The sequence below is a fragment of the Microdochium trichocladiopsis genome (genome assembly GCF_020744255.1).
Source record: "Microdochium trichocladiopsis strain MPI-CAGE-CH-0230 chromosome Unknown B0I36scaffold_8, whole genome shotgun sequence".
In the NCBI taxonomy this organism is placed as follows: domain Eukaryota; kingdom Fungi; phylum Ascomycota; class Sordariomycetes; order Xylariales; family Microdochiaceae; genus Microdochium; species Microdochium trichocladiopsis.
The window spans coordinates 91,316-114,827 of NW_025763551.1; the positions used below are offsets into that span (position 1 = coordinate 91,316).

Below are 23,512 nucleotides of genomic sequence, written 5' to 3' on the forward strand. Positions count from 1 at the left end.
CCGCACTCTCTTGCGCAGTGCTAATTGGTGTCATTCATTTCATCTCCAGCAATCGGTTACTTGTAACAGAGCTATGCAATCCTTGGTCCCACGATTCTTCAATCTGCCACGTTGCTCTGCACGACCGCGCCGATAACGCACGTGGATGGTTTCGAAGACATGTCTTTCATTGCTTGCTTGTTTGATCGCTTAGGATGAGTTTTGCAGAGGTCTTGAACCCGCGTGATGCAGCGAAGGGCATCATGCTTTGATTCGCCTTGACAGGGGAAGTTCAGGGCCAAGACAACATTCGCTCGTTGCTGCCACTGCAAGTTCCGGTGCCTGTGCACCTTCTAGAATGCGAAACTGGGGATACTTCAGCATCACGCCCGTGGGGAAAAGGGCCGGCAACGCAGTGTCTCGTGCTCAACCGTACATGCATCGTCCTCCGCCAACCTGATGAATCTTCCCATGGCCACGCGCTCGGCTTTCGACTTGGCTCAAAACTTGGCATGCGATTCGCCGATCGCCCCGCCGATCATGCCGGCCAGTAAGACGCGGCTGTCGACCACCAACATGGGCTGCCGCCGGCTTACTACGCCGGCAATCAGACCTACCACCACACGTCTGAGCAAGTAGGCAGTGCAGCTTCTGTTGCCCGTTTCTGCCAGTGGCAGGCCTCAATCTGCTTTGCTGGCCACACCGATTTCGTAACCTGGTGTCTTCTTTTCCATGCCTTAGTCGTGGAGGTACATCACCAGAGAGTGTGTTCGTTGAATGAAGAGTTGCATGGAACACATGCCTCCAAATGGCTCCCCCAATCCGTTTCCCTACTGCCCGATCTCACATGGACCCACGATGCTGTCCCCGGAAATCTTTATTTGACTTTGCTGCTTAGGCAGTTCCCTCCCGGACGATCACCACGTGGCGCAGCCGCCAGTACTACATCACCACAGTACCGATTCCGGCATTGATGTTCAGGGTCCCTCGCCCAGCCGGAGATTCCAGTGATCCTAGAGAGTTCCGTGCCGCCTCCAGACAGGGGCATTCTCCATTGTAGACACGCACAGTCAGCCCTTGCGCACGGCGTACCGCGCATTGTGCCAACTCCGGTCCCGCTGCCCGGGGCTTCCGCAGGTGACGACCATTCCAGGCACCGGCGGTCCAGTGTGGCCAGCCGGCCTTTGAGATGAAGCGTGGTCCCCAGGTATAAGACCTCCTTGGTGGCCTCGTCTTGGCTCTTGGGCTCTTGGCATCATGAAAACGGCATCACAAAGACAACGACTCCCAACATACTAAGACCTCGAGAACGACTGGGCGACAAACTTGAGAACAACGTTGAAACGGAAATAAACAGCTTCACAATGACGCTCTCCACACAAAGCGCCGTGTCTGTCGTGCAGCTAGCTTTCTTCATCCCTTTTCTCTTTCTCTCGGGATGGATGATTGTCAAGCATGGCTTCCGCTCGGCGGGTGGTGGCTGGCGGTACATCACCATCCTCGGCCTGCTCCGCATCATCGGGTCTTCGTGTGAGATTGCCGGCGAGTCGTCGCCCACCAACAAGAGCCTCCGCACTGTCGTGCTCATCTGCAACTCCATCGGTCTTGCTCCTCTGCTGCTGCAATGTACTGGACTCGTCACCAGGGCGTAAGTGAAAAACCCCTATCGTGACAGCCACAGCTCTTCTTGGGCTTGCCTGTTCTAACAGATTCCCACCAACAGCAACATCTCCATCAAGTCCCTCCCGAATCGCTTCTTCTCCATCGCCAACCTGGTCGGCACGGCCGGTATGGTCATCGCCATCATTGGCGCCGTCAAGGCCGTCAACTCGACCAGCGGCCAGTTCGAGATCAATGACTTCATGGTCGCTGGCATCTCCCTCTTCATCGTCCTCTTCGCCCTCACCCTGCTGGCCGTCGTCTCTATGGGGACGGGCATGAGCACCATCGCCTCCTCCACCCACCGCGAGCACCTCGGCGCGCGGCGCATCGTCATGGCCCTCGCTCTGTGTGTGCCCTTCCTCGTCGTCCGCATCGTGTACGCCTGCATCGGCACCTACGGCAAGAACACCAACTACATGCCGGGCATGGGTGACCCGTTGGTTTATCTCGGCATGACCGTCATCACGGAAATCATTGTCGTGTGTATCTGTCTCGCTCTCGGCATCATTCTACCTGCTCCTTCAGACCCCGTGGCGGAGTACAAGGGCTATGCCGGCAGCGGACGTGTCTAAGCTGCAGCCCGCTTGGGCAAGTCGGGCATGTGTGAAGCAAAGACAGGAGACAGCGCTTGTCGTCTTGCTAGTCAAAGAGAGGGGGGGTCTTTCTTCCAGGAAAGGAAGGAAGTATTATTTGAAGGAGAGGTGTTTGTTTTCTATCAATATCCGAAATAAGTTCACGCGAAGCCGCCTTCATGGAAACAGGTCAGAGGGGAGAAGGGGGAAAGGATTGACAGAGTTATCTCACAAGTATTTCGAGACTCCAGCGTTTTGCATATAGAAATCACGGGTTTGTGGGGAGTTTCTTAGTATAGCAAGGAATCATTGAGCGGCCAATTTGAAGATAATTTCGCGATCCCTCTCTTTCGTAGTGCAGAAAAACTTGGTAGTCTGTGGCTTGTTTGGATGACTCTTGGCCTTCAGGTTGCAACCCTTAGCAGCTGGACACAAACCACAAAACTTGCCGTGGAATATCTCTGTTCCACTTAGCGCGAGACTCCACGTACTCCACTCCTCATCCGAACGAGAAAGATGTGTCAGCACTAAAGAGATGGACTTGCCACTTCTGCCTACCCTGCCTGCCTAGGATTTGAAGCAGGAAACGTTTGGGACGTGAATCGCTGATCGCCTCAAATGCTTCTTCCTCCTTCGTCATTTTTGAGCACATTGGCTTCTTCGCGGACCACACTTTGTTTTATCAGCCTGTTCATGGGCTTCGCAGCAGCCTCGGTCGCTCACCTGTTATTGAAGGGTATTTCGCTGCACCACACGATCGCATAGCCGTCCATTTCCCTTAATCACTCACCCAACCACTGGCTGGTCCGCATTCAGCCAGCATGGCCGCCATCACAACGACCGTGCGCGTCGGCACAGTCGAGCAGTGGTGCATCCTGCCGAAATGGAGTCCGTGGGAGGTTCAGGAGTGCGCGGCCCAGTTCGCGACCAAGACAGCCAGCGCGGCGGCGGCGCCGGCGGCATCCGACTTCTTCAACGTGTGCTGCGAGGGCACCATCATCAGCAGGAGCCGCTCGCTCTTGCTCGAGGCCATGTATGCCGACGCGAGCAACGCCTCGCAGTGGGAGATGTGGCTCGACGACCTCGTCTGCTGCAACGCGAGAGGGTCCAAACAATCCGCCTTTTTCGGCGCCCCAGTAAACATCCACGACGGCATAGGCACGACCTGGACAGCCGGCACGCCGACGCCGCTCGCCAGCATGGCCGCCATCAACACGGACAACGCGGCCTTGTATACCTACACGTTGACCGCGGCGCCGCCGCCGCCGGGCGTCTCGTGTGACCCGGCCGCCGTGTTTGGGTGCAACGACGTGTTTGGCGCGTCGGACAGCATCTGGACGGGCACGCCGTACTGCATGTGGATGAACACGGCCCGGTCCAGCAACGCGGTGACGACCATCACTGTTCCCGCAGCAGACATCACGACAGTGGCCACACCAACGCTCATTGAATGGGGCAGCGATGATCAGACCTCTTCCCGAAGCACAAGGACTTCGTCGAGGACAACAACCACAGAGGCTTCGAGCGAAACCACCGCGCCGCCTTCGCAGTCATTTGCGTCAACTACAGCACCACCATCTGCTACAACATCGACGCCCAGCTCCGCGCCCATTCGGACTTCTTATTCGCACATGCTGCTGGGGTGCTTGGCAGTCGTTGCCATCGCACTTGGTGCGTAGAGACGAAACTGTACGATCAAGGTAGTGTTCGGAATCAGGCGCGTTATTGACTAAATACGGTTTCATGACACAGGATCCTCGCGACGAGGACCTAATGGGACCCCGGTATGAAGATAGTTTATTGTAACTCTTTGTCCTTATATCGTTTCGGAGAAAGGCGAGGGGCCCATGTGCTGTCATGTGCTGATGATTGTTCGGATCCCTCACTCGCTGCTCTCCATGGGACCGGCCGTCGAGCTCAGCTTCGTACACAATAAGTTGCCCAATTCACGCGAAATGAACTTCGAGTTCCGGAACGACTGGAAATGATCTTCATGCATATGGAGTCGTCCGGTTACGCGTTGCCACAATGTTGTGATGCTTTCGGGTTGGGCGTTGGAAGCGACGGCAGGCTGTGAAATATTCGTCGACTGAATTAATGTCGTCCCTCGTGTCCACGAGCTTTACAGCTGCTATCTTTATGAGACGACGTAAAAAATCAATATGCTTGGACTCTGGCAGAGACTCCAATAGTGCACCGCCAAACCTTCGTGCTTGCTCACGGTTCATCCCGCGTCATACTTTTCTATTGTAAACCTTGTGAACCATTTCGCGCGATGATGAGAAGGTGGGCCGCGCGACGCGCGGGGCAAGCTGAGACAAATCCTCGCCATTTTCCATCGCGAGCACAGGGACTGAGATGGCGACGCGCCATGGACCAAGACAAGCCACGTTCAGTGGCCTTGTAGGAAAGATCGTCGGTTGTGTGGCACCATGAAGATTCCATCTGCCTTTATCGTGACCACCTTTGGCTCAATATTTCGTTATCCTACCTTCGGATAAAAGAAGTGCACTAGCTGCGAGCACGGATGCACGTCAAGCCGTCAAGTGGCGGCATTCCTCAGCTTTCTGCAGGAACAGAGTGCAAGCTATCCCTTAGTGCAATTAGCATGATATTTCTGGCTGGCTACACTCTCCTCTACCGTAGCGTATAAGGCAAGGGCAGCGTGGGACGCGAGGGGTGAACATGCAATGTCTCAGAAGGGGGCCACCTACTCGCGCGACCCACGGCCGCCGGAATGGGAAATCATACCATGGACGCACGTAGGGGACGCGCTTCGTCTCCATAATCGGAAAGATGGTCAGCGCCAGTGCTTTGTGTCCTGAACAAGAGACATTATGAAAGTCTCGAAAGAGAAAGGGATAGCGTCTGAAACTGAACCCTGATTCACAGGACGGGGTCCCATCCCTACCTACCAGTACAGTTATATTGCGGCAAGCTCCTTTGAGCACACGTCTTCCGCCCTGTTCACTCCTTTCTGACAAACAACCATCCCGACGGTCGCAAAAATACACCACCAAGGCGACAGTTGGGGCTCCCTCAGCATACATCCATCCAGCCATGTTTTATGAAGCGAACCTGTTCTTCTTCCTGCTTTCCAATGCAGGCCTGCTCGCACTTCAGTATCGCCGCGAGAAGCAGCGTGAGCGCAAAGCGGCCAGCACCGTTGTCGAGCAGCCGAAAGATGTTGAGGCCGAAGAGGCGACCCTCGACGGCGAGCTGGAGAATGTATCCAACGGGGTCGAGGCCAACAGCGACACCGTGCGGACATTTCAGCTGAACTTCTTCATCCCTTATGCTTTGGCAGTCGCCGCAGACTGGCTACAGTAAGTAAACGTTCACATTTATCTCGGTACAGAGACGACCTTCCTCCAGTTAGCACCTACCGATTCCCCGTGTCTGTTAGCTGACCCGCCAACCCTAGAGGCCCGCACATCTACGCCATCTACAAGTACGAGAAGGACATCCCCGAACAGACCGTGGCCATGCTCTACGCCACTGGCTTCGTATCTGGCGGCATCAGCGCCTCGTTTGCAGGCAGCCTGGCAGACCGGTATGGCCGCAAGCAGGCCTGCCTGCTCTACTGCTGCCTGTACGTGGTTACGTGTATGACAATGCTGAGCGACAACCTGGCAGTTCTATTCTTCGGGCGGCTGTGCGGCGGTGTCGGCACGACTCTGCTCTTCAGTGTCTTTGAAGCCTGGGTCATCTCCGACTACCACAACAAGTGCCTCGAGTTGAGTGGGCTCAAGCTCGGGTCTGTCTTCCCGGCCATGACAACCATCAGCTGCGTCGTGGCCATCATCTCCGGCGTCTTTGGCGAGTTTCTCGTTTCGCTGTTTGGCAGTCGGCAGTGGCCGTTCGTGGCATCGATTGGCTGCAGTGGTGGCGCCGCTTACTTCATCTCGAGGCTCTGGGTAAGTGACGAGAAAAAACATTACATGTATTCTGCCCTCCCTAACGTTATTCTCCACTTCTAGAAAGAGAACTACGGCAGCAAGATGACAGCCGACAAGGCCGCGCTCTACGAGATCCGCGCTGGCATCCAGGCCATCATCCAAGACCGCCGCATGCTGGCGATCGGACTGACATCGTGCTTCTTCGAGGGCACCATGTACCTTTTCATCTTCTTCTGGACCGCGGCGCTCAAGTCGGTCCGGCTGGCAGCCGACGTCGAAGAGGAGCCGCCCTACGGCATCATCTTTGCGTGCTTCATGTGCTCGATGATGGTCGGGTCCACGATATTCACGCTCAAGGGCACCGCCAAGAGCACGGGCCTGTCCACAAGCATGCTCCTCAAGGTCACGGGTGTCGTGAGCTGCTGCCTGTCGATCGCCGTCATGGCCAAGTCCGAGTGGCTCCTCTTCTGGACGCTGTGCCTCATCGAGGGCTGCATCGGCGCCTACTTCCCCAGCATGGCATATCTCAAGAGCGAGTTCATCGAGGATGGCATCCGCGGCACCATCTACAGCATCCTGCGGTTCCCGCTGAACGTGTTTGTCGTTGTGGCCCACAGCCTCGACGTGGAAGGTAGGCTTGGCCCCTTGTTACCCATCCCCTAGTGCAATTGAGCCTGTTGGCCTTGGCCTCATATGTATCGATTGAGCTAACGTGATCCCACGGCTTTTAGGCGACGCACATCGTAACCACGTATTCTTGACCTGCGCTGGGCTACTGCTTGTTGCCTTCCTCATGACGCAGAAGTATCTCCCAGCCAAGGCTTGAGAAGTATACTTGCAGTCATCGTTAAATGTTCAGTTAAATGTTGAGATGATCTGATCATCCGAGCATGGGCTCAAAATCTTGCAGTTAAGAATATACGCTGCGATAAGGACCTTTCTCATGCACTCAAGCTCTCTGGGGAACCGGTTGAAAGTAGAAGCATTTTTCAACGCGGTAATTAAAAATTATGGTGTCACGACAGGAAAAGACGGATGACAAGGGTATCGGTTCCTTGCGGAAGTTAGTCAATACCGCAAACGAGCCAGATGTATTCAGGAGTAGCATCACCAAGACAGCCGCGTGTGAAACCTCAGACAATAGACCCTAAATCCTTCAAATCAATAAGCTCCCTAACAGTCCTGGCAAGGACATTACAGCCTGCCGCGAATCTTGATCTCAAGAGTCCTGATGGGGAGATATGTGATAAAAGCCACCACGACTGCGAGGATAAGCCCCAGGTCGCCTGCCTTCTGTGCAATCGGGCCAGCGAACCAAGTAGTGCTCATGGCCGGGATAATGAGCGACCACGAGAGCAGGACGGCCGCCAGGGCGCTGAGACCGGTGGGCAGCGCGCGGCCGTCGTCCCAGATCGCAGGGTCCAGACTGGCTGGGTCCGCCTTGCGGAACCAGAGGTACTCGAGCAGGAAGCACGTGACGGACGCGCCGGCATAGTAACCAATGATGGAGAGGAACGCGGTCACGGACGCGACGAAGGACTTTGACGCCGGGATCGCGATGGCAATGATGGCTGCCGTGGCGATGACCGCGAGGATGATGCGTGGTACTTTGCGGAGAATGGGGGCCACGGCAGGGAGGTTGAACGAGATGGTGTAGACATCGCGGCCGCAGGTGGCGAGCACGGAAAGACCCAGCAGGACGAGGATGAAGCGCCCAAAGTCGCCGAGCCTGGTGATGAGGATGTTGCCAATGACGGCGCCAATGCCGCCGGCTTTGTAGGCGGCGGTCCATGCCGGGACGGCGAAGACGGCACCGCCAATGGCCGCGCCCAGAGTCATGAGGAACGAGAAGGGGGCGGCGATGCCAAAGAGGCAGTACATGGCGATACGAAGACGGGGTGCAGTAGGCGGCATGTAGCAGGCATAGTCACCAGCAACGTTGCTCCAGGTGATCATGTTGCCGGCAGTGAAGGCAATCATGCCCATGTAGTCCTTGCCTGTGTGCGCACGCCCGGGCGACTGCTCGCCCAGCTGGTCACCAGCGGCGCCGACAAGGATGATGATGGCGAACAGGGACGGGATCCACGCCCAGCGAGTGAAGAAGTGCATCACGCGGTAGCCCATGAAGCCAATGACCAGCGAGATGACCATGATGATGGAGATGGCGCCCTCGACCGGCAGGGTGCCAGGGTGGACCGCAGCCAGGCATTGTGCGCCGTTGATGCTGCCAACGACGCCAAAGCCCCCCACGGTCAAGGTGACGACGACAGACGTGAGGATGTTGCAGTATTTGCCGAAGCAGTATCGGGACTGGATCATCTGCCGCATGCCGGTCAAGGGGGCAATCGTGATGATGTACGCAGCGGGAAGTCCAAAGAAGAACTGCAGAAAGACAATCATGAGGGCGGCATCTTTCAGAGACATGCCAAAACCAAGTGTCGTGGCCGAGCCGATACCGATGCTATCCAGAAAACGACAATGGTCAGATCGATGCATTACTGACGGAGCCGTGGCAAAAGGGGAGGGAGCAACAGAGATTGACTCACGGCAAAAGACTTGTCATTGATGTGGCAAAGATGGTCAACACATTGACGTAGCGAGTGTCGGTCCGTTTCTCGACGGGGACGGGCTCTGCACCGCGCAACTCAACGCCATTGTCAGAGAGCTTCGCCCACCACGTCGACTTTGCTGGCCTCGCGAACTGGTCGGTCGTTTCAACGCCTGCCGTGATTCCTTCCTTGGTGGATCCAGACTCGAGATCCTTTGGCGCAATGTCGGCCTTGGTAGTGGTCTTGTCGACCGACGAGATGTCCGACATGATGTCGGTTGTGCAAGACGCTGAGGTGATTCGACGATATACCGGCCTGTGGGATCACTGGAATTGACCAACGACCTTGCGAATTCGTGCGGTGATGGAGCACAGGACAGTTGACTTGACCGAGATATCTATACCACGGGAACCAAGGTGCCAAATGCAATCGCTGGAGTGTAAGTCTGGCATGCCCAGCAACGCCCAGCAGCCACAATCGCAGGCTCTACTATTGACTGGCAGACACTTCACAACAGTGTTATCAACATCTGCCTCGACCTAGAACATTGGACACCCCCAGATGGAGAGGCTGGGCGTCGCGCTAGCGTGCAGCACTCCAGATAAGGACCAAAAATACTGGGATGAAGGGTCGCGACTATCAGTTGCCAGATTGCCGGGACCGGCACATGGCCGGCAGGGGGCACAGGCACAAATGGACGAACCCCAATTGGCCAACACGTTACTCGACCCCGACAGGCGGCTCTGCCTCTCTCGACCCGACGGCAGCGGCGGCACAGTCAAATCAGCATTATCTTATTGGCCCCATTGCCTACCTAAGGTAAGCAGCCCATCAGAAAATCCGCCTTTGAGCACCTAGGCACTGCTCTCAAGCTTTGTTGATCGATGTAGTGTACAGTTTTCATGACTCTGATCATTTGATACCACTGAATTCAATTGCACTGCGCGTGCGAGAATCTATCGAGTGCCTCTGTCTCGCTAATGACGTCACCAAAGAACGAGTCGACGTCAAACAAATTCTGCTGCTGGATGAGCAATGATCTATCCCCACAGGCTTCGTGCACGATCTGATGCAGGGTCAATTTGGTGACAGTCCTAGATGGCAAAGGGTTGGGGGCAAAAAATGACTTACCATGGGCCGGAATCCATGACACATGGCGTCGACCGCTGTTGCCCGAACGCATCCGCTCGTGCTCACACCACAAATCACCACCGTGTCGACGCCCTGAAGCATCAGCTCCGTGGCTAGTGTGGTGCCAAAAAACGCCGACGGGTTGCGCTTGAGCACGAGGGTCTCATGCTCGCCGGGTTCCAGGCCAGGCACGAGAGCATCCAGGCCCCTCTCGTCGCCGTCCTGCCAGGCCCGTATCGTCTTTGTCTTTTTGGCTTGGACGCCACCGTCAAGGAGCTGTGGGTGGTTATATCGCACCTGTGCCCAGGCGACTGGCACGTTGTTGGCTTGTGCAGCACCCAGCAAGCGTCGCATAGAGTCAGGACTGGCTGCCCCTTCTGGGTTGTGAGAGATGTCCAGCGGAGACCCTTGTTTCCAATATGCTGCGCAGACGTCGATAAGAAGAAGTGCCGGTCGCGAGCCCCAGCCCAGCCGTGCCGCACCGAGACTCTTGGAGAGGTATTCATTGTGCTGCGGATGGGCAGCAAGAGTGAGGGTCGACATTGTGCTCGCGTGGAAGATTCTTGTGCTTGTGGTTGGACATTGTCTCCCCAGGATGATTTGCCAATTCGCGAATTCACGACCGTTAAGTCGTCCGTGTCGCCCCCCATGCAGTGATTTGACCACCCATTCGGAAATATGCCGACGTGCAGCGTGGAGAACAACAGGCGGCGATGGGTCCCCGGGGGGATGCCGTGCCGGGGCCGGCTCTATCGGGGATACGAGGCCGATGCTCGGAGTCCACTCTTGTTCACTCCCCGGTCCTTGGGCATGCTTGGCAATCGTTGAATGTGACCGCTTCTTTTCTGACCTTTTTTTTTGTCTGTTGACGTCGATTAAACATAGCACTGCTCTTCATGTCTTGCCGCCCTCCCAGAAAGGCAGTACGTCACGTGCCAATATGGCCAAGAGCAGCAAAGAAGCCGTCGTCATTCACGACCAGACCAACCTCCTGACTGGGAGCAAGCTCATCATCGTCTTTTGTGCCCTGGCATCTGCTCTGCTCATCACCTACATCGACCAGAACTCCATCGGTGTCGCGCTGCCTACCATCGGCCGCGAGCTCAACAGTGCTTCCACCATTGTCTGGGCCGGCACTTCGTCCTTGATTGCGAACACGGCATTTCAGGTCCTTTATGGCCGCCTATCTGACATTCTTGGCCGCAAGGTCATTCTCATCACCTGCCTCTGCATGCTGGGGCTAGCAGACTTGCTGTGCGGTTTCGCTCAGTCTGGCCCCCAGCTCTATGCTTTTCGAGGCATCTCTGGTCTTGCCAATGGCGGCATCATGGCCCTGGTCATGATGGTGGTCTCGGACATTACAACTCTTGAGCAACGCGGAAAGTCAGTGGAGTAGACACCTTCTCTCACGGATAGTGGATTTTCCGTATAGAAAGCTAACACTCTGCACCCTGCGTTCATATAGATATCAAGGAATCCTCGGGTCCTGCGTCGGTCTTGGCAATACGATCGGGCCCTTTCTGGCCGCAGCCTTCACGACACATGTCACATGGAGAGCGACCTTTTGGCTAATCACGCCTTTGACGCTGTGTGTGGCCGTCCTGCTCTATTTCCTCCTCCCGCCGCAGACGATCCCTCCCGAGCCGCTGTCGACGAAATTGGCCAAGATCGATTGGATCGGAGGAATCACAAGTTCCATCGGGACGATCCTGCTCCTGATCCCCATATCTGGCCTGGGCACACAATTTTCAACGTCCAGCCCCATGGTCATCGCCATGATCACTCTTGGCGCCTTCTTTCTTCTGCTCTTCGTCCTGCACGAGTATCGATTTGCCAAGCTGCCCATGCTACCACGTAAGTCTGCACAGCTCATGGTTATCAACATTGGTCCTGTAGCTAAATGGGAGTTTCCACCACAGTCCGCCTCTTCAACAACCCCGCACTGGCAGCAATGTTGACGCAGAACTTCCTCATCGGCATCGTCTTCCAGAGCCTGCTGTACTACCTGCCAATATACTTCCAGAGCGCGTTGCGAATGAATCTGGTCACCTCGGCAGCCCTGATCCTCCCGACGGTCATCCCTCAGGCCGTTGCCTCCGCGTTGTCAGGGCAGTACATTTCCCGTATGAAGCGCTATGGCGAGGTCATCTGGCTCGGCTACATATGCTGGACGATTGGATCTAGCCTGCACTGCATCTTTGACCGTAGCACAGCAATAGTGGCAATGGTCTTTATCCTCGGGGTCGAGGGCTGGGGCATTGGCTGTGTCTTCCAGCCGAGTAAGTCTACACGTGCTTGTATTCGTGGTCGCCCTTGGCTTCCAAAATCATTCAAATGGCTGATTTCTTTCCTTTCGGTGATAGCTCTCGTTGCCGCACAGGCTCATTCACCCAAGCAGGACCGTGCCGTCGTCATCGCTGCGCGCAACTTCATCCGGGCCCTTGGCGGCTCTGCCGGCCTGGCGATATCCTCTGCAATCTACTCGAATGCACTGATCGGCACGCTTTCAGGCGCCCCTGATATCCCGCAGAGTTTTGTTGACAAGGTCCGGCATTCAGTGTTCGAGGTACCCGATCTTGACGGGCTAGGCGAGGCGCAACAAAATGTTGTGCTGAATAGTTATGTCTTTGCGGCCAGGTCGATTTTCTATCTCTGGGCGGGAGCAATGGCGATCTGCTTAATGTTGATGCTATTCATCAAGGACAAAGGATTGACTCGCCAGGAAGAACAGAAGCCGCTTTCAGAATCTGCCACGTCTACAGATGCAGCAGTAGGCGCTGCAGTCGTGGAGGGTGACGGGAAGGACAAAGGGTCGGCGGTATAACACACGAATAGATGTAGCATTAGGTTGGCGGGAAAAGGCATAAAAGCAAGCATTTGATTTCGATTAAACCAGCTTCCTGAATGAAGTGATCAGTGATATACGTGATGGGTCCTTTTTCTGGCTGGACAATCTGTGCCCACTATCTGCCGCCAGGACTCGGCCGCCCAAAGTCTCCACCAAGCCCCGGGGGCAGATGTTCTTCTTCCTCTACAACCACACTATCTTGATCGCTCGCCACTTCCTGACTTACCTGCCAACAGCTTTCACCGAGAACAAAGAGAATGACTACAACCAACACACCCGAGCGGACTGTCTATCAGCCAATTCACGAATCATTGAAGGCCAGGCTAGATCCTGAGTATGTCACTTTCCACGAAGAGGTGCTCCAATTCATCAAGCCCCAAGAATGGGAAGCTTGGGATCCAGCCAGCCGTCTTAAACCTTCTGCGGTAACGCGGGGCTCCCAGATGCAGGTCGAAGTTGGCAATGTCACCGACTACGACATAGGATCGATGCAGGCCAGAGTATTCACACCCGCTGGAGAACAGCCCGAGGCAGGATGGCCAGTCTTGGTCTGGCTTCATGGAGGTGGATGGGTGATGGGCGGCTTGACGAGCGAGAATGGCTTCTTACGGCATGTTTGCAGGTGTAAGTCCATGACGACTCGACGATGGCAAAGAGAGTGACTGACAGCGCCTGCAAGACATCGGAATTGCCGTAGTTACCATAAACTATCGACATGCCCCAGAGCACAGGTACCCTATCGCCGTGGAAGATTCGTTGGCAGGGTACAAATGGGTGTTGTCTCGAGCCGCCGACTTGCAGATCAATCTCGAGAAGGTTGTCCTTGGTGGCCTCTCAGCGTAAGGGACCTGACTCTGCTTCGAGTGCTTATCCGCTTCATGCTTTTATAGCTGATTAAACTTGAGGGCAGAGGCGGGAATCTGGCAGCCATCTTGTCGATGAAGATCATCCAAGCAGAGTTACCAAGCAAGCCACGGCTTTTGCTATTGATCTGCCCAGTCATCGACAATACGGCTGACATCAAGACCGGCTGGATTGCGTCTCAGCATGCTCCGTGGCTCACATCCACGCGCATGACCTGGTACCGCGACATGTACCTCGACGCTGATCAAGCTAGTTCGTGGGATGCGTCTCCTTGCTTTGCGACTTCCGAGCTGCTCTCGAGGAACCCGAAGACATTCATCATGGTAGCTGAGTGTGACCTCTTGGCACCTGAAGCCTTGGATTACGCGCATGCCCTATCTGCGGCAGGAGTCGTCGTTGAGCATAAAGTATTTCCAGGCGCAACGCATTCAATGCTCGTTCTTGCGGGGTAGGTCTTACGACGTCACATCATTTCACACTGTTGTTGCATTCATGTTCTAACTGGTCTGAGTACACAGGATCAATGAGAGGAGCAGACAAGTCGTCCATGACGCCTGTGACCACATCGCATCCGAGGTTGGCCATTCGTACGATCGAACAACGGCTCCCATACTGCCTGCCAACTAGAAAATTCAAAAGAACAAGGCATCCCTAGGCATCTTCTGCGCACCAACCATCTTGTGAACGCATGTGCCACTTCCCGGATGTGATTACTACTATTCGTCCTTGGCCACTGCCACGGGGCAGACGCCCCTCGTGAGCTCGCTGTCTCTACACATCGGCAGTCCTGTGCCGACAACCGGCGCCGGCTTTCGAAAAGACCGCTATGACCCCACACCTCATGGTAAACAAGTAGGGGTCGTGGAGAACCCTGCAAGTGAAGGACCCGCCCGGGATGATAAGAAGATGCTGAAAGCGCCGGTTCCGGCACTTCGGACAACCACCTATCGCACTAGCCACGAACCGGAAGAAATCACAATCATGATAGCGGGATCCGTAGCGAGGGCTCCCTCCCCGCAACAGCAGTCTGCAATTGCCGGTCGCCGAGCAAAAGTGGAAAGCCGTCTTACGTCTGAACGGGATTGCAGTCCAAGTGCGATGGGGCACGGCGCGGTGTCGACCGGGACCCGTACCTCGGCCGAATCTATGCCCACGCGGCGTGAAAGAGCCTTTGTGATTACCTCCCAACCGTTTTGTGCCATTCGCCAGCATGGTGTGAATGACTCTACTTCGGCCAATTCCATCCACAATGGCTCCAGCACTTGACACGTCAAAGTATCCCGAATATGCAGCAGAGTGCGGCGACCCGTCGCGAACGATGAAGCTAGGGGCGGGGACCCGGCCAGCTGTGCTGTTGATGGATGTCTGCGACGCATATTTATCACATAGGTCGCCATTGCACATCCCAGACTCAGAGCGGGCCGCGGCCGCCATCTCGACCATTCTGTCCGTCGCCAGAAGCAGCTCCGGGGTGTCAGACAACGAGAAAGGGCATCTCTCCGACCAGGAGGCGCTTATTGTCCCTGTCATCTATGCCCAGACCGTGTTCAAAAGTGCAACCCTGCGCGACGCCGGCCTCCAGGCGCTCAAGAACCCGCAGCTCTCCAAATTCTTCTGTGTCGCGAATCCAGATCACTTGACTGGTCTGACGTCAATTGCCTCGCCCGAAGACCAGCTTCACCCGCGCCCGACCGACCTCCGGCTGCAGAAGAAGTACCCGTCGCCCTTTTTCGGAACCAACCTCTCCACACAGCTCGCAGCTCTGGGCATCGACACGCTCCTCATTGCCGGGTTCACGACCAGCGTCAATGTGCGCTGCGCCGCCCTCGATGCAATGCAGTCTGGGTTCCGGCCGCTCGTGGTGGCGGATGCCTGTGCAGATTGGGGACGGGAGACACACTGGGCGAATCTCCTGGACATGGGAGCGAAATATGGCGACGTTGTCAGCACACAAGAGGCAGTCGATATCATAAAACAAGCAACCACAGCCAGATGAAAATAATGATTGATGCTTTGAGTCATCTCCCAAGCTCATCCCGCCCAGCCGAAATTGAAGTATCCCTGCATGTGCATGTCGTCAAAGTTTCCGTCAATCTGCTCCCAGAACGCTGACGCCGTGGACGGCGAACAGCCCTTGTCTGGTGGGAGGGCTGCTTGTCGTGCATTACGATAGTCTCCTTGGCCAGTACCTCCCGTGACGAAACCCTCTTGTTGTTCTAACGCAGTCCTGTGACTACTCACGTCCAGTAGTGGACCAGTGAGATCCGAGTATCCTGCGTTCAAGTCTGACATGGCAGCTTGGGTAAGCAGTTGAAGATTGTCAACCACGTGGTAGCCTTGCTGGGGTCTCGTGCCGCCGCTGCTTGGGTGCGAAGGTGAGGCGGATTCAAGACGTGGATGGTTATATTGGCTTTGAAGTGTGCTAGTGGGCTCTCGATTGCCTGGCGACGTCCGTCGCAAGGTCTTCTGCGTGGTTGAGGGATTCTGGTTTGGCACGATGGAGTGCTCATCATCCCGCTGGGGAATATGACGTCGCTGCGTCACAGCTCGCAGGTTATCGACCCATCGGGAAACCGTGGACCACTTCTTTTCAAAAGTGAGCAGCATTTCCATGGACTTCTTTGCCACATTCTTCGCAGAGGAGGCATAGTCTGGGAAGAGCTGCGGCCACTTGATGAGGCAGTGTGCGGTTGAGCCGCAGGCGTAAATGCAGAGTGCAAGCATGGCAGGGTATCCATCATCCGCTGCCCTTAGTTCGTACCAGAAGTCGATTGCCTCAAATAGCCTCCATGAATTGACGAAAAGATCGCGCGAGAACGCTTCCCAGAACCCATGAGGAGGGGCACCGGAACCAGGCGAGCAAATCGCCAACGGCGGCTGTTGCTCCTGCGAAGTATGATTCAGGAGATCATCCAGGTATGCGCGGCGGAGGATAATGTTGTTCAAGCGCGTGATGGTGACGATGGAAAGGTAGGCCAAGTCGAGGTTCTCAGCCTTGAAGCCTCGCAGGTTCCACACGGACCAGCGGTGTTGTGGTGGCATCCTGCTCTCCCACTCTTCCAGCGCCTTTGCCTTGCGGCTATAACTGGACTCGGGGATCCATATTGGCTCCGCGTCCTTGGTCCGCGCAGGATGCACGTCGCGTGCAATCATCCCCCAAAGGTCGTGCACCTGGATCAGCGTGGCAAACAGTGATCTTTGTGGCGACCAAACCAAGGAAGGGTCTGATAAACTCGGTGGCGTGCCAGGGAGGGCCCCTCGAGTTGGCGGTATGCGGCCAAAGGCGAAGTCGCTTTCGTCACAGGGCAACAGAGTTGTTATATCCTCCTTGCTGAATGACGTCGGCAGGTGCTCCTGTGTGTACAGGTTGCTGCATCACGATCTTGTTAGCGAGATAGCGAGGCTGTCGCATACCGGTTAGTGCAAGACTTACTCGTGGTTCTGAATTATCCAGAAGGTCCTTCGGCCACTCTCTGACTTGACGACTTGATCAGCAGGAGCGTCAGGGGGCAACGCAAACGTCTCTTCCCTATGCAACCGCAAGACACCCGCCATCCGGACGGCAATGCCCATGCATATTGCACTCCGGTCTCGAGCCCCTTGCCCCCAGTCGGCAAGCCCTAGCAGAAAGAATGCCTGGGTATTTTCGAGAGTGGTCTTCCACATCTCTTCTGCAACCAAGACCTGTGCTATGTCTGTGAAAAACTCTGAAGCTGTCTTGCCATCTCTGAAGCGGCGGCAGAGTGCTGGTGTAAACCGCGCTGATATGGCCAACATGCTGACAAGAAGGAATACGTTGAGCGACTCGCGGTTGGTATCGAGCTGTTCCAAGAATAATGTTTTGGAGATGAAGCCTGTGTTCTGAATTGTTAGGGTGCTCTCTGATTATTGCCAAGGGATGATGTACTTGCCGACCTGGAGGCAAGTAGCCAAGAACACGCGGCATCCTGACATCTTCACATAAGGAAAGTCAACGGACTATTCTAAGATGCGCTGAAAGCTCGGAGGAAGTGGGAGGCATGTACTCACAAGCTCATCTTGTGGAGGCAAGAGATCCCATATATCATCGGATGAGTAGACCTCCACCTTGCGTGAGATGTTGCGGGAAATTGCATTCGAGACAACCTGCGGGGCATTACTGCTACAGATCAGTACCGTGCGAGTTGGCTATGTCTGGGGATGCGAAGGCTCTCACAGATCGCGGTTGAGCCCACTCAGAGGCTCGGCTGTTTGGACTTGGTGATTGTCCCTATTCTATGGTCAGCTTACACCGGAGACTTCTTTGCAGTCCAGATGAGACTGACCTCGGGGGTTCTGCTCCGAGTAGGTCGGCATCTTGTGCTCCATAAGTGCCGATTTTTATGCGGAACTTTGGGGATATGCCAGTCAGTAAGTGATACACACGATGTTAGGAGGACGCCGCGCTTGCCTTTCTGTCCACATTATCCCCGCGCTTGTCGTACGCACTGTAGAATTGATTTATAAGTACTTGGACTGATTCAGTCGAGCAGGTGGGGTATGCTACCAGTTACGAGATATGAGCAGTCCCGCGTCACGGCAAGGGATACAAGGAATGTGGCCTTCATCCTGTGTACACTTGATGCGCCTTCGACGACACCTTGATCAAGTAGCGATCCTAGTCAGCAAAAAGTCGTCGAGGCTCTTCCAATTGATCATTCCCTAAAGCATACACGATTGTTTGAAAACGCCCCGCAGTCGTCCCTGGACATACCTTCTGCACGCCACCGATGATCTCTTTGATCTGTGCTCGGAAGCCCGCGTCTCTTCCGGCGCGGAGTGTATAGAGTCGTCTTCCCCCGAGCCACGTTGCTGGAACCCCTGGACATACCCTGTCGCTGCAGACATTCTCACGCTCGGATGCGTAATTGCAATTTCACGTCGCTGCAGCAAAAGACATGACGCATAACGGGGAGAAGAATTGTGCCAGGAATGGCACATTCCTGACTCTCACATTCGGCACAGGGACCGATGGATGGGTCTTATCTGGCAATTAGCGAATGCCCGTCGACGCAAGCCAATAGGATATCGGCAGAGAAGCCCGACAGGGCACCTAATATGTATCTCGCCCCACACGTCGTTATCTTCTATCTACACGCCCATCGTCCAATGCTTCTGACTCGGATATCCATCTCCAGCAATGGCGAGACCGGAGGACGATCCGCGCAAGTTGTTCGTTTCGTCTACGCGGGCTCCTGACCCAACGTCGGTAGACCAGCGGCGGCAAGCTTCGAGTTGACCTCGTCCAGGTGGTCCATGAAATGGCCTTGGAGGTCATCCCAGAATTCTCCCTGGTACCCAGGAATATCTGACGGAGAAACGGAGATCAGCGGGACGTGTAGAAGTAAAGGACTTTCTTGTCGACCTACGTTTGATGGCCGGGTTGCGCTCTGTGGCAAACTTGGTGAGACTGAAATGGTTGTTCATGTGGATCATGAAACCTGCGGTTTTGGTCGACGTCAGTAGGCGCTGAAATGCATGGCGCGGCATCGCGGCTTACTCATGGCTCCCTTGCCCTGGATCTCTGGCTTCAGCTCTTTTGTTGTTGCCTCCTTCCACGCTTCGTACGCGTCGCCGTGCGGCATGTAGGAGTTCTCGCAGCTCAAACAACCTTCTTGAACGTCTCTGCGCGCACATGTGACATGTAAGCATTTCAAAGTCTAATAAGAGATGGCTGATATCGAGAGAAAGGATGGCAATACGCACCTCACAGAGCCATGGTACTCTCCGTATATCATGCCCAGCATTTCCGTGGACATGTTGCGGTGATAGTACGGCGGTCGATACGTGTCGAGGGCAGTGATATACTTCTCCGTGTAGACTGCAAACTCGGTCAGGGAGACTTTGGGTGTCTTTGAACGCGCCGTCAGGACCGTGTATATGACCGGATCCAGCTGCTCTTTCATTCCGCAGCTCAGAGGCGTGAACTTTTCCATTGCGTATTTGAAAGGAGAGTAGTTGCCGTGCCAGGCAACGACGTCGAAGGGAGTGTGGTTTTGCTTGTAGGCGAACAGCTTTCCGGTCAACTTATAAATAACTGGAGAAATGAAATGTTAGTATGTACGCGTTGCAGGTAAGCTTGGAGTGTCAGTGTTGTCGTACCTTCCCATCTTGACTTGTCCATCTCGAAAGATGCGACCGGGTACTCGAAGTCTCGTGGCGCAGCCAGACCGTTAGAGCCAATGATGCCCAGGTCAGGCAGCTCAAAGTGTGACCCAAAGACCTCATGTATGTAGCCTCGAGCCGGTCCGTCCGGTAGAGCCACTGACCACCTGATGCCCGCGGGCAGCACCACAAGCTCACCTGGGCGCACCATGAGGTTACCCAGCTCTGTCCGGATGTCCAAACGTCCAATCTGAGGCAGTATCATGAAGTCGCCATCGTTGTTGCAGAACGCCTGCTTGGTCATTGTGGCATTGCAGGCGTACATGTGCATTGCTACGCCCTCTTTGATGGTTGGATCGCCCCAGCCACCGATCGTCTTCATGCCTTGGATAAAAGTCACCGTTTCGTGGTCAGCCGGCCACTCGAGTGGACCCCATTCGTACGTGAGAGGCGTGAAATTGACATTCGGATTTGTTGGGGAGAAGCAGGCTTCTAGCTGTTGGTTTGGCGTCAGTTGAGAAAGCCCCAGCACATGCAATGTTGCCAGAACTTACATCCGGGTTGTCGGGCATGGGACATGGCCGAGAGTGAGCCACAGAAGGCCTGATGCGGTACATCCACACATGTTGAAGAGTATCTCTATACGATACAAACGGTGTGCCATTCAGCTGCTCGGAGTACAAGTCGTAGGGGCACTTTTGAGGAATCTGTGCCGCATCATCAGTCAGCCTTGACAAGTCTTTTTAGGACAGCTGCGTAGTGGCTTGGACTTACATTCCTACCCGCCGGCGGAAGTGCATCTGGTCTGTCACATGTGTCAGCTTCGGTACAAGAGCATCTCCGGTAGAGTCCGCAATGATGCCACAACTCACACTGCTTCCGATGAGAAGTAGTTGCCGAATCCAAGCTGGTACCGATACGGGTCAGACTTGGCCGGCGGCGTCGTCCTCGAGCCACATGCGGAAGCACCAAATGTCGACCCAGCCGTCTTTGATGCTGGAGTAGCACACGCGTCGCCCATGATGACTATCTTGGCCCAACTCAGATCCTGAGCTGTACTAGGCGAATTGAAAGATAGTTTGCATCGACGAGTTCCGAATTGACACTTCCGTGCAAAAAGTGCAAGTCTTTGGCCTTTCCGTGATAGAAGCCCGCTTAGTGAACTTGGTAGAGCAACCTCAGATGCCTGCCTTTGAAACAATGGGAGAGTATGGTTCGCGCAAGTCTGCCATGTACCTAAATTCGCTGATCAGATAAGCTGTCTTTCACAACTCTGAAATTCCCCGAGCACACTAATCACAGACCCTGCGGCCATTGTCCGCCCAGGGTCCACATGGCCGAAATTCCCGATACCAGTGGGGTGGCTGTCCGGGGCCCGGCCGGCCGGCCGGCAATTTTGGGGCCACAGCCAGCCCCATCCTGCTTGGTTATCTTCAGGCACGATAAGTCGGGAAACGCTAGATCAGGAGAGGCAGACCAGCAGCGATGCCGGATGCGACGGCAAAACGGGCCGCTGAGGGTCGGTCGAGTCGCACTCGACTCTTACCGACTTGACCTTTGGATGTTGGTATTAGGATTCAAGGCTCAGAAATATGCGCTTGCTCCAGCCACACGGTTCTAAGTGCACAGGCGTGAGGTAACCTCGACCACCATCATGCTGTCATTCCTGGAATCGCCCGTGCGCATGGGCGCCGTCGTCTTTGTCGGCATCACGATCTTCTACAAGGTGTTGTCGTCGACACTCAAGCAATACCCACATCCGCTCCCGCCATCGCCACCATCAGAGCCCCTGCTTGGCCATGTTCGCAAGCTTCCCATGGAGAATGCGCACCTGGCTCATATGGAATACGCCAAGCAATATGGTAATGCTCGTCCACAAACAACGCCGTAAGCAGAACAAGCACAGCAGCTAATTGATGGACTTGCACCATTTTGGCAGACTCTGACATTGTCTATTTCAACGTCCTCGGAAACCACATGATTGTTCTCAACACACAGAAGGTTGCAAACGAGATACTGGACAAGCGTGGCGCAATCTATCAGGACCGACCAAATTTCGTCCTCTTTGATGTGATGGGCTGGGGCTTGACGCTGACGTTCATGCCATACGGCCCGCGCTTCAAGCTGCACCGCTCAGCACTCCAGACAGGCTTCACAAAGACTGCAATCACAAATTATCGGCCCATCCAGGAAGACGAAGCCCGCCAGGGAGTTCTTCGTATCCTGCGCAGGTCTGGGCAGTTTGACCACTCTCTAAGGAGGTATGTGCATGTCCAATATCCTTGCAGAAACTGTGCAACATACCACCAACGGCGCATGACAAAGGCTAACAAGATTTCTTGACGTTAGGTTCGCTTCTGCTGTGGTCCTTCGCATAGGGTTCGGAGTCACCGTGGCGTCCGATGAGGACCCCTACATCAAGATTGCCGTTAATGCAAACCTGGCCACCGCCCAAGGCGGTAATCCTGGGACTGCGCTTGTTGATTATTTCCCACTGTGTATGCTCCTCTCACCCTGCGACAAGGCCCGCTTGCCTTGGTCCTTATGCGGCTCTAATTCGATCTTTTACTATAGTGCGTTACATTCCGGAAACGCTCAACTTCTCCGAGACTCTGCGACATGCGCGGAAATGGTCGTGGGCAATCCAAGATTTGCACAATATTCCATTCGCAGCGATCAAGAAAGAATACGTCAGTGTTCTGCCCCGGCGTGCCCAAGACCTCCTCCTTACTTAGAGATGTTTTCACAGGAAAACTCGACAGCCAATCCGTCGTTTGCATACAACCTCCTCGACAAGTACCGCCAGAACGAGGAAAAGGGACTGCCAAACCACATGACAATGCACGATATCCAGGGTGCTTCGGCGTCTGTCTTTATAGCTGGCTCGAATACCGTATGTACCTGTCAAAAGAGACAACACGGCCAGATGGTCCCCTGAAGACTAACTTTCCGCCCATATCATCCAGACCTACGCAACCACGACGGTGGCAATTCTCAATCTCATGCTCAACCCCGATGTCTTCAAGAAGGCCCAGGCTGAGGTTGACAGAGTTGTCGGCAGTGAGAGACTACCGTCTCTCGAAGATCGTCCAAATCTGCGCTACATCGATTACCTCGTGGAAGAGACGACGCGCTGGAGGCCTCTGTCACCGATTGGCATCCCCCACAAGTCGCTCAAGGACGACGTACACAATGACATGTTCATTCCGAAAGGGTGAGTGCTTGTCGACCCCGTGTAATGGCACAGTTCTGTATTGGAAGGAGGCTGAGAGCAGGACAATTTCGGCTTTGTAGAACCTATGTCTATTATAACACGTACGCCATGTCTCGTGACCCAGCAGTCTACAAAGACCCTGAGATCTTCCGGCCAGAAAGATACACCCCTAGGGAAGAAGGCGGAGATGGGGAGCCATTCCTGGTTGGCCCATTCGGATTCGGTAGACGGTAAGCATGTTTGCATATTTTCTTCGCTGACCGCTATCTTTATTCCCTTTCCAAGATTGGATAAATTCTCAGTCCTCAAAGCAAACCCTTTGACGGCTAACTCTTCCTCCCAGGATATGTGTGGGCCGTCACCTCGCCCAAGCCTCGGTGTGGATCATGGTCGCAACTCTTCTAGCAACAACGGACATTAGCAAGCCCCTGGATGCTCAAGGGAGGCCAATTGAGCAGCCCATCCACTTCAGCACCGGCCTTTCAAGTCACCCCGGCAAATTCGACGTTGTGTTTAAACCCCGCTCTGAGAAGGCCCTGCGACTTCTGGAAGCGTTCGTCGGGGATAAGCAGTGATCGCGCTTTCTGCGGTCGATCGGTGGGATAGCGGCAGCCAATGAATTTTGTCGAGGCTGCATCTGCTGTCGGCAGTAAGCGAATCTGGTCACCAAG

The 23,512-nt window shown here is 54.9% G+C and overlaps 11 protein-coding genes across 11 annotated transcripts; 7 read left to right on the forward strand and 4 right to left on the reverse strand.

Annotated features, from left to right (window-relative positions):
- Positions 1-1,343: 1,343 nt before the first annotated feature.
- On the forward strand, positions 1,344-2,213 carry B0I36DRAFT_365351 (uncharacterized protein; the record flags this gene model as incomplete). Its single annotated transcript, XM_046159119.1, has 2 exons — positions 1,344-1,627; positions 1,703-2,213. 2 exons carry the CDS (start codon positions 1,344-1,346, stop codon positions 2,211-2,213), a joined length of 795 nt encoding a protein of 264 aa, XP_046008890.1.
- A 575-nt stretch (positions 2,214-2,788) lies between these two features.
- On the forward strand, positions 2,789-4,343 carry B0I36DRAFT_328901 (uncharacterized protein). Its single transcript, XM_046154644.1, has one exon. The coding sequence runs from the start codon at positions 3,035-3,037 to the stop codon at positions 3,890-3,892; it is 858 nt and encodes a 285-aa protein (XP_046008891.1). The 5' UTR covers positions 2,789-3,034; the 3' UTR covers positions 3,893-4,343.
- A 930-nt stretch (positions 4,344-5,273) lies between these two features.
- Positions 5,274-7,273, forward strand: B0I36DRAFT_433311 (major facilitator superfamily transporter; the record flags this gene model as incomplete). The annotated part of the gene is made up of 4 exons (XM_046162663.1): positions 5,274-5,539; positions 5,638-6,130; positions 6,194-6,743; positions 6,844-7,273. The coding sequence occupies 4 exons, from the start codon at positions 5,274-5,276 to the stop codon at positions 6,936-6,938; spliced, it is 1,404 nt and encodes a 467-aa protein (XP_046008892.1). The 3' UTR covers positions 6,939-7,273.
- Positions 7,274-7,306: 33 nt separating this feature from the next.
- Positions 7,307-8,930, reverse strand: B0I36DRAFT_293282 (permease for cytosine/purines, uracil, thiamine, allantoin-domain-containing protein; the record flags this gene model as incomplete). Its single annotated transcript, XM_046151792.1, has 2 exons — positions 7,307-8,573; positions 8,659-8,930. 2 exons carry the CDS (start codon positions 8,928-8,930, stop codon positions 7,307-7,309), a joined length of 1,539 nt encoding a protein of 512 aa, XP_046008893.1.
- Positions 8,931-9,395: 465 nt separating this feature from the next.
- Positions 9,396-10,417, reverse strand: B0I36DRAFT_272207 (putative N-carbamoylsarcosine amidase). Its single transcript, XM_046151308.1, has 2 exons — positions 9,793-10,417; positions 9,396-9,727 (listed from the first exon to the last, which is right to left on the reverse strand). Exons 1-2 carry the CDS (start codon positions 10,333-10,335, stop codon positions 9,593-9,595), a joined length of 678 nt encoding a protein of 225 aa, XP_046008894.1. The 5' UTR covers positions 10,336-10,417; the 3' UTR covers positions 9,396-9,592.
- A 244-nt stretch (positions 10,418-10,661) lies between these two features.
- B0I36DRAFT_328905 (major facilitator superfamily domain-containing protein) lies at positions 10,662-12,707 on the forward strand. The gene is made up of 4 exons (XM_046154645.1): positions 10,662-11,175; positions 11,258-11,646; positions 11,712-12,071; positions 12,156-12,707. Exons 1-4 carry the CDS (start codon positions 10,733-10,735, stop codon positions 12,614-12,616), a joined length of 1,653 nt encoding a protein of 550 aa, XP_046008895.1. The 5' UTR covers positions 10,662-10,732; the 3' UTR covers positions 12,617-12,707.
- Positions 12,708-12,796: 89 nt separating this feature from the next.
- Positions 12,797-14,131, forward strand: B0I36DRAFT_293289 (Alpha/Beta hydrolase protein; the record flags this gene model as incomplete). The annotated part of the gene is made up of 4 exons (XM_046151793.1): positions 12,797-13,264; positions 13,320-13,479; positions 13,551-13,952; positions 14,023-14,131. Exons 1-4 carry the CDS (start codon positions 12,898-12,900, stop codon positions 14,129-14,131), a joined length of 1,038 nt encoding a protein of 345 aa, XP_046008896.1. The 5' UTR covers positions 12,797-12,897.
- A 622-nt stretch (positions 14,132-14,753) lies between these two features.
- On the forward strand, positions 14,754-15,500 carry B0I36DRAFT_365357 (Isochorismatase-like protein; the record flags this gene model as incomplete). The annotated part of the gene is made up of 1 exon (XM_046159120.1): positions 14,754-15,500. One exon carries the CDS (start codon positions 14,754-14,756, stop codon positions 15,498-15,500), a length of 747 nt encoding a protein of 248 aa, XP_046008897.1.
- A 551-nt stretch (positions 15,501-16,051) lies between these two features.
- Positions 16,052-17,359, reverse strand: B0I36DRAFT_413931 (uncharacterized protein; the record flags this gene model as incomplete). The annotated part of the gene is made up of 2 exons (XM_046162015.1): positions 16,052-16,874; positions 16,938-17,359. Coding segments are annotated over 2 exons (1,245 nt in total), but the record flags the coding sequence as incomplete, so codon positions are not given.
- Positions 17,360-18,633: 1,274 nt separating this feature from the next.
- B0I36DRAFT_293295 (putative homogentisate 1,2-dioxygenase) lies at positions 18,634-20,648 on the reverse strand (the record flags this gene model as incomplete). Its single annotated transcript, XM_046151794.1, has 8 exons — positions 18,634-18,830; positions 18,892-18,963; positions 19,023-19,147; positions 19,229-19,559; positions 19,625-20,123; positions 20,182-20,334; positions 20,402-20,432; positions 20,500-20,648. 8 exons carry the CDS (start codon positions 20,646-20,648, stop codon positions 18,706-18,708), a joined length of 1,485 nt encoding a protein of 494 aa, XP_046008899.1. The 3' UTR covers positions 18,634-18,705.
- Positions 20,649-21,311: 663 nt separating this feature from the next.
- Positions 21,312-23,416, forward strand: B0I36DRAFT_249447 (cytochrome P450; the record flags this gene model as incomplete). Its single annotated transcript, XM_046150478.1, has 8 exons — positions 21,312-21,489; positions 21,567-21,888; positions 21,977-22,125; positions 22,202-22,323; positions 22,377-22,520; positions 22,594-22,841; positions 22,922-23,071; positions 23,185-23,416. The coding sequence occupies 8 exons, from the start codon at positions 21,312-21,314 to the stop codon at positions 23,414-23,416; spliced, it is 1,545 nt and encodes a 514-aa protein (XP_046008900.1).
- Positions 23,417-23,512: the final 96 nt, after the last annotated feature.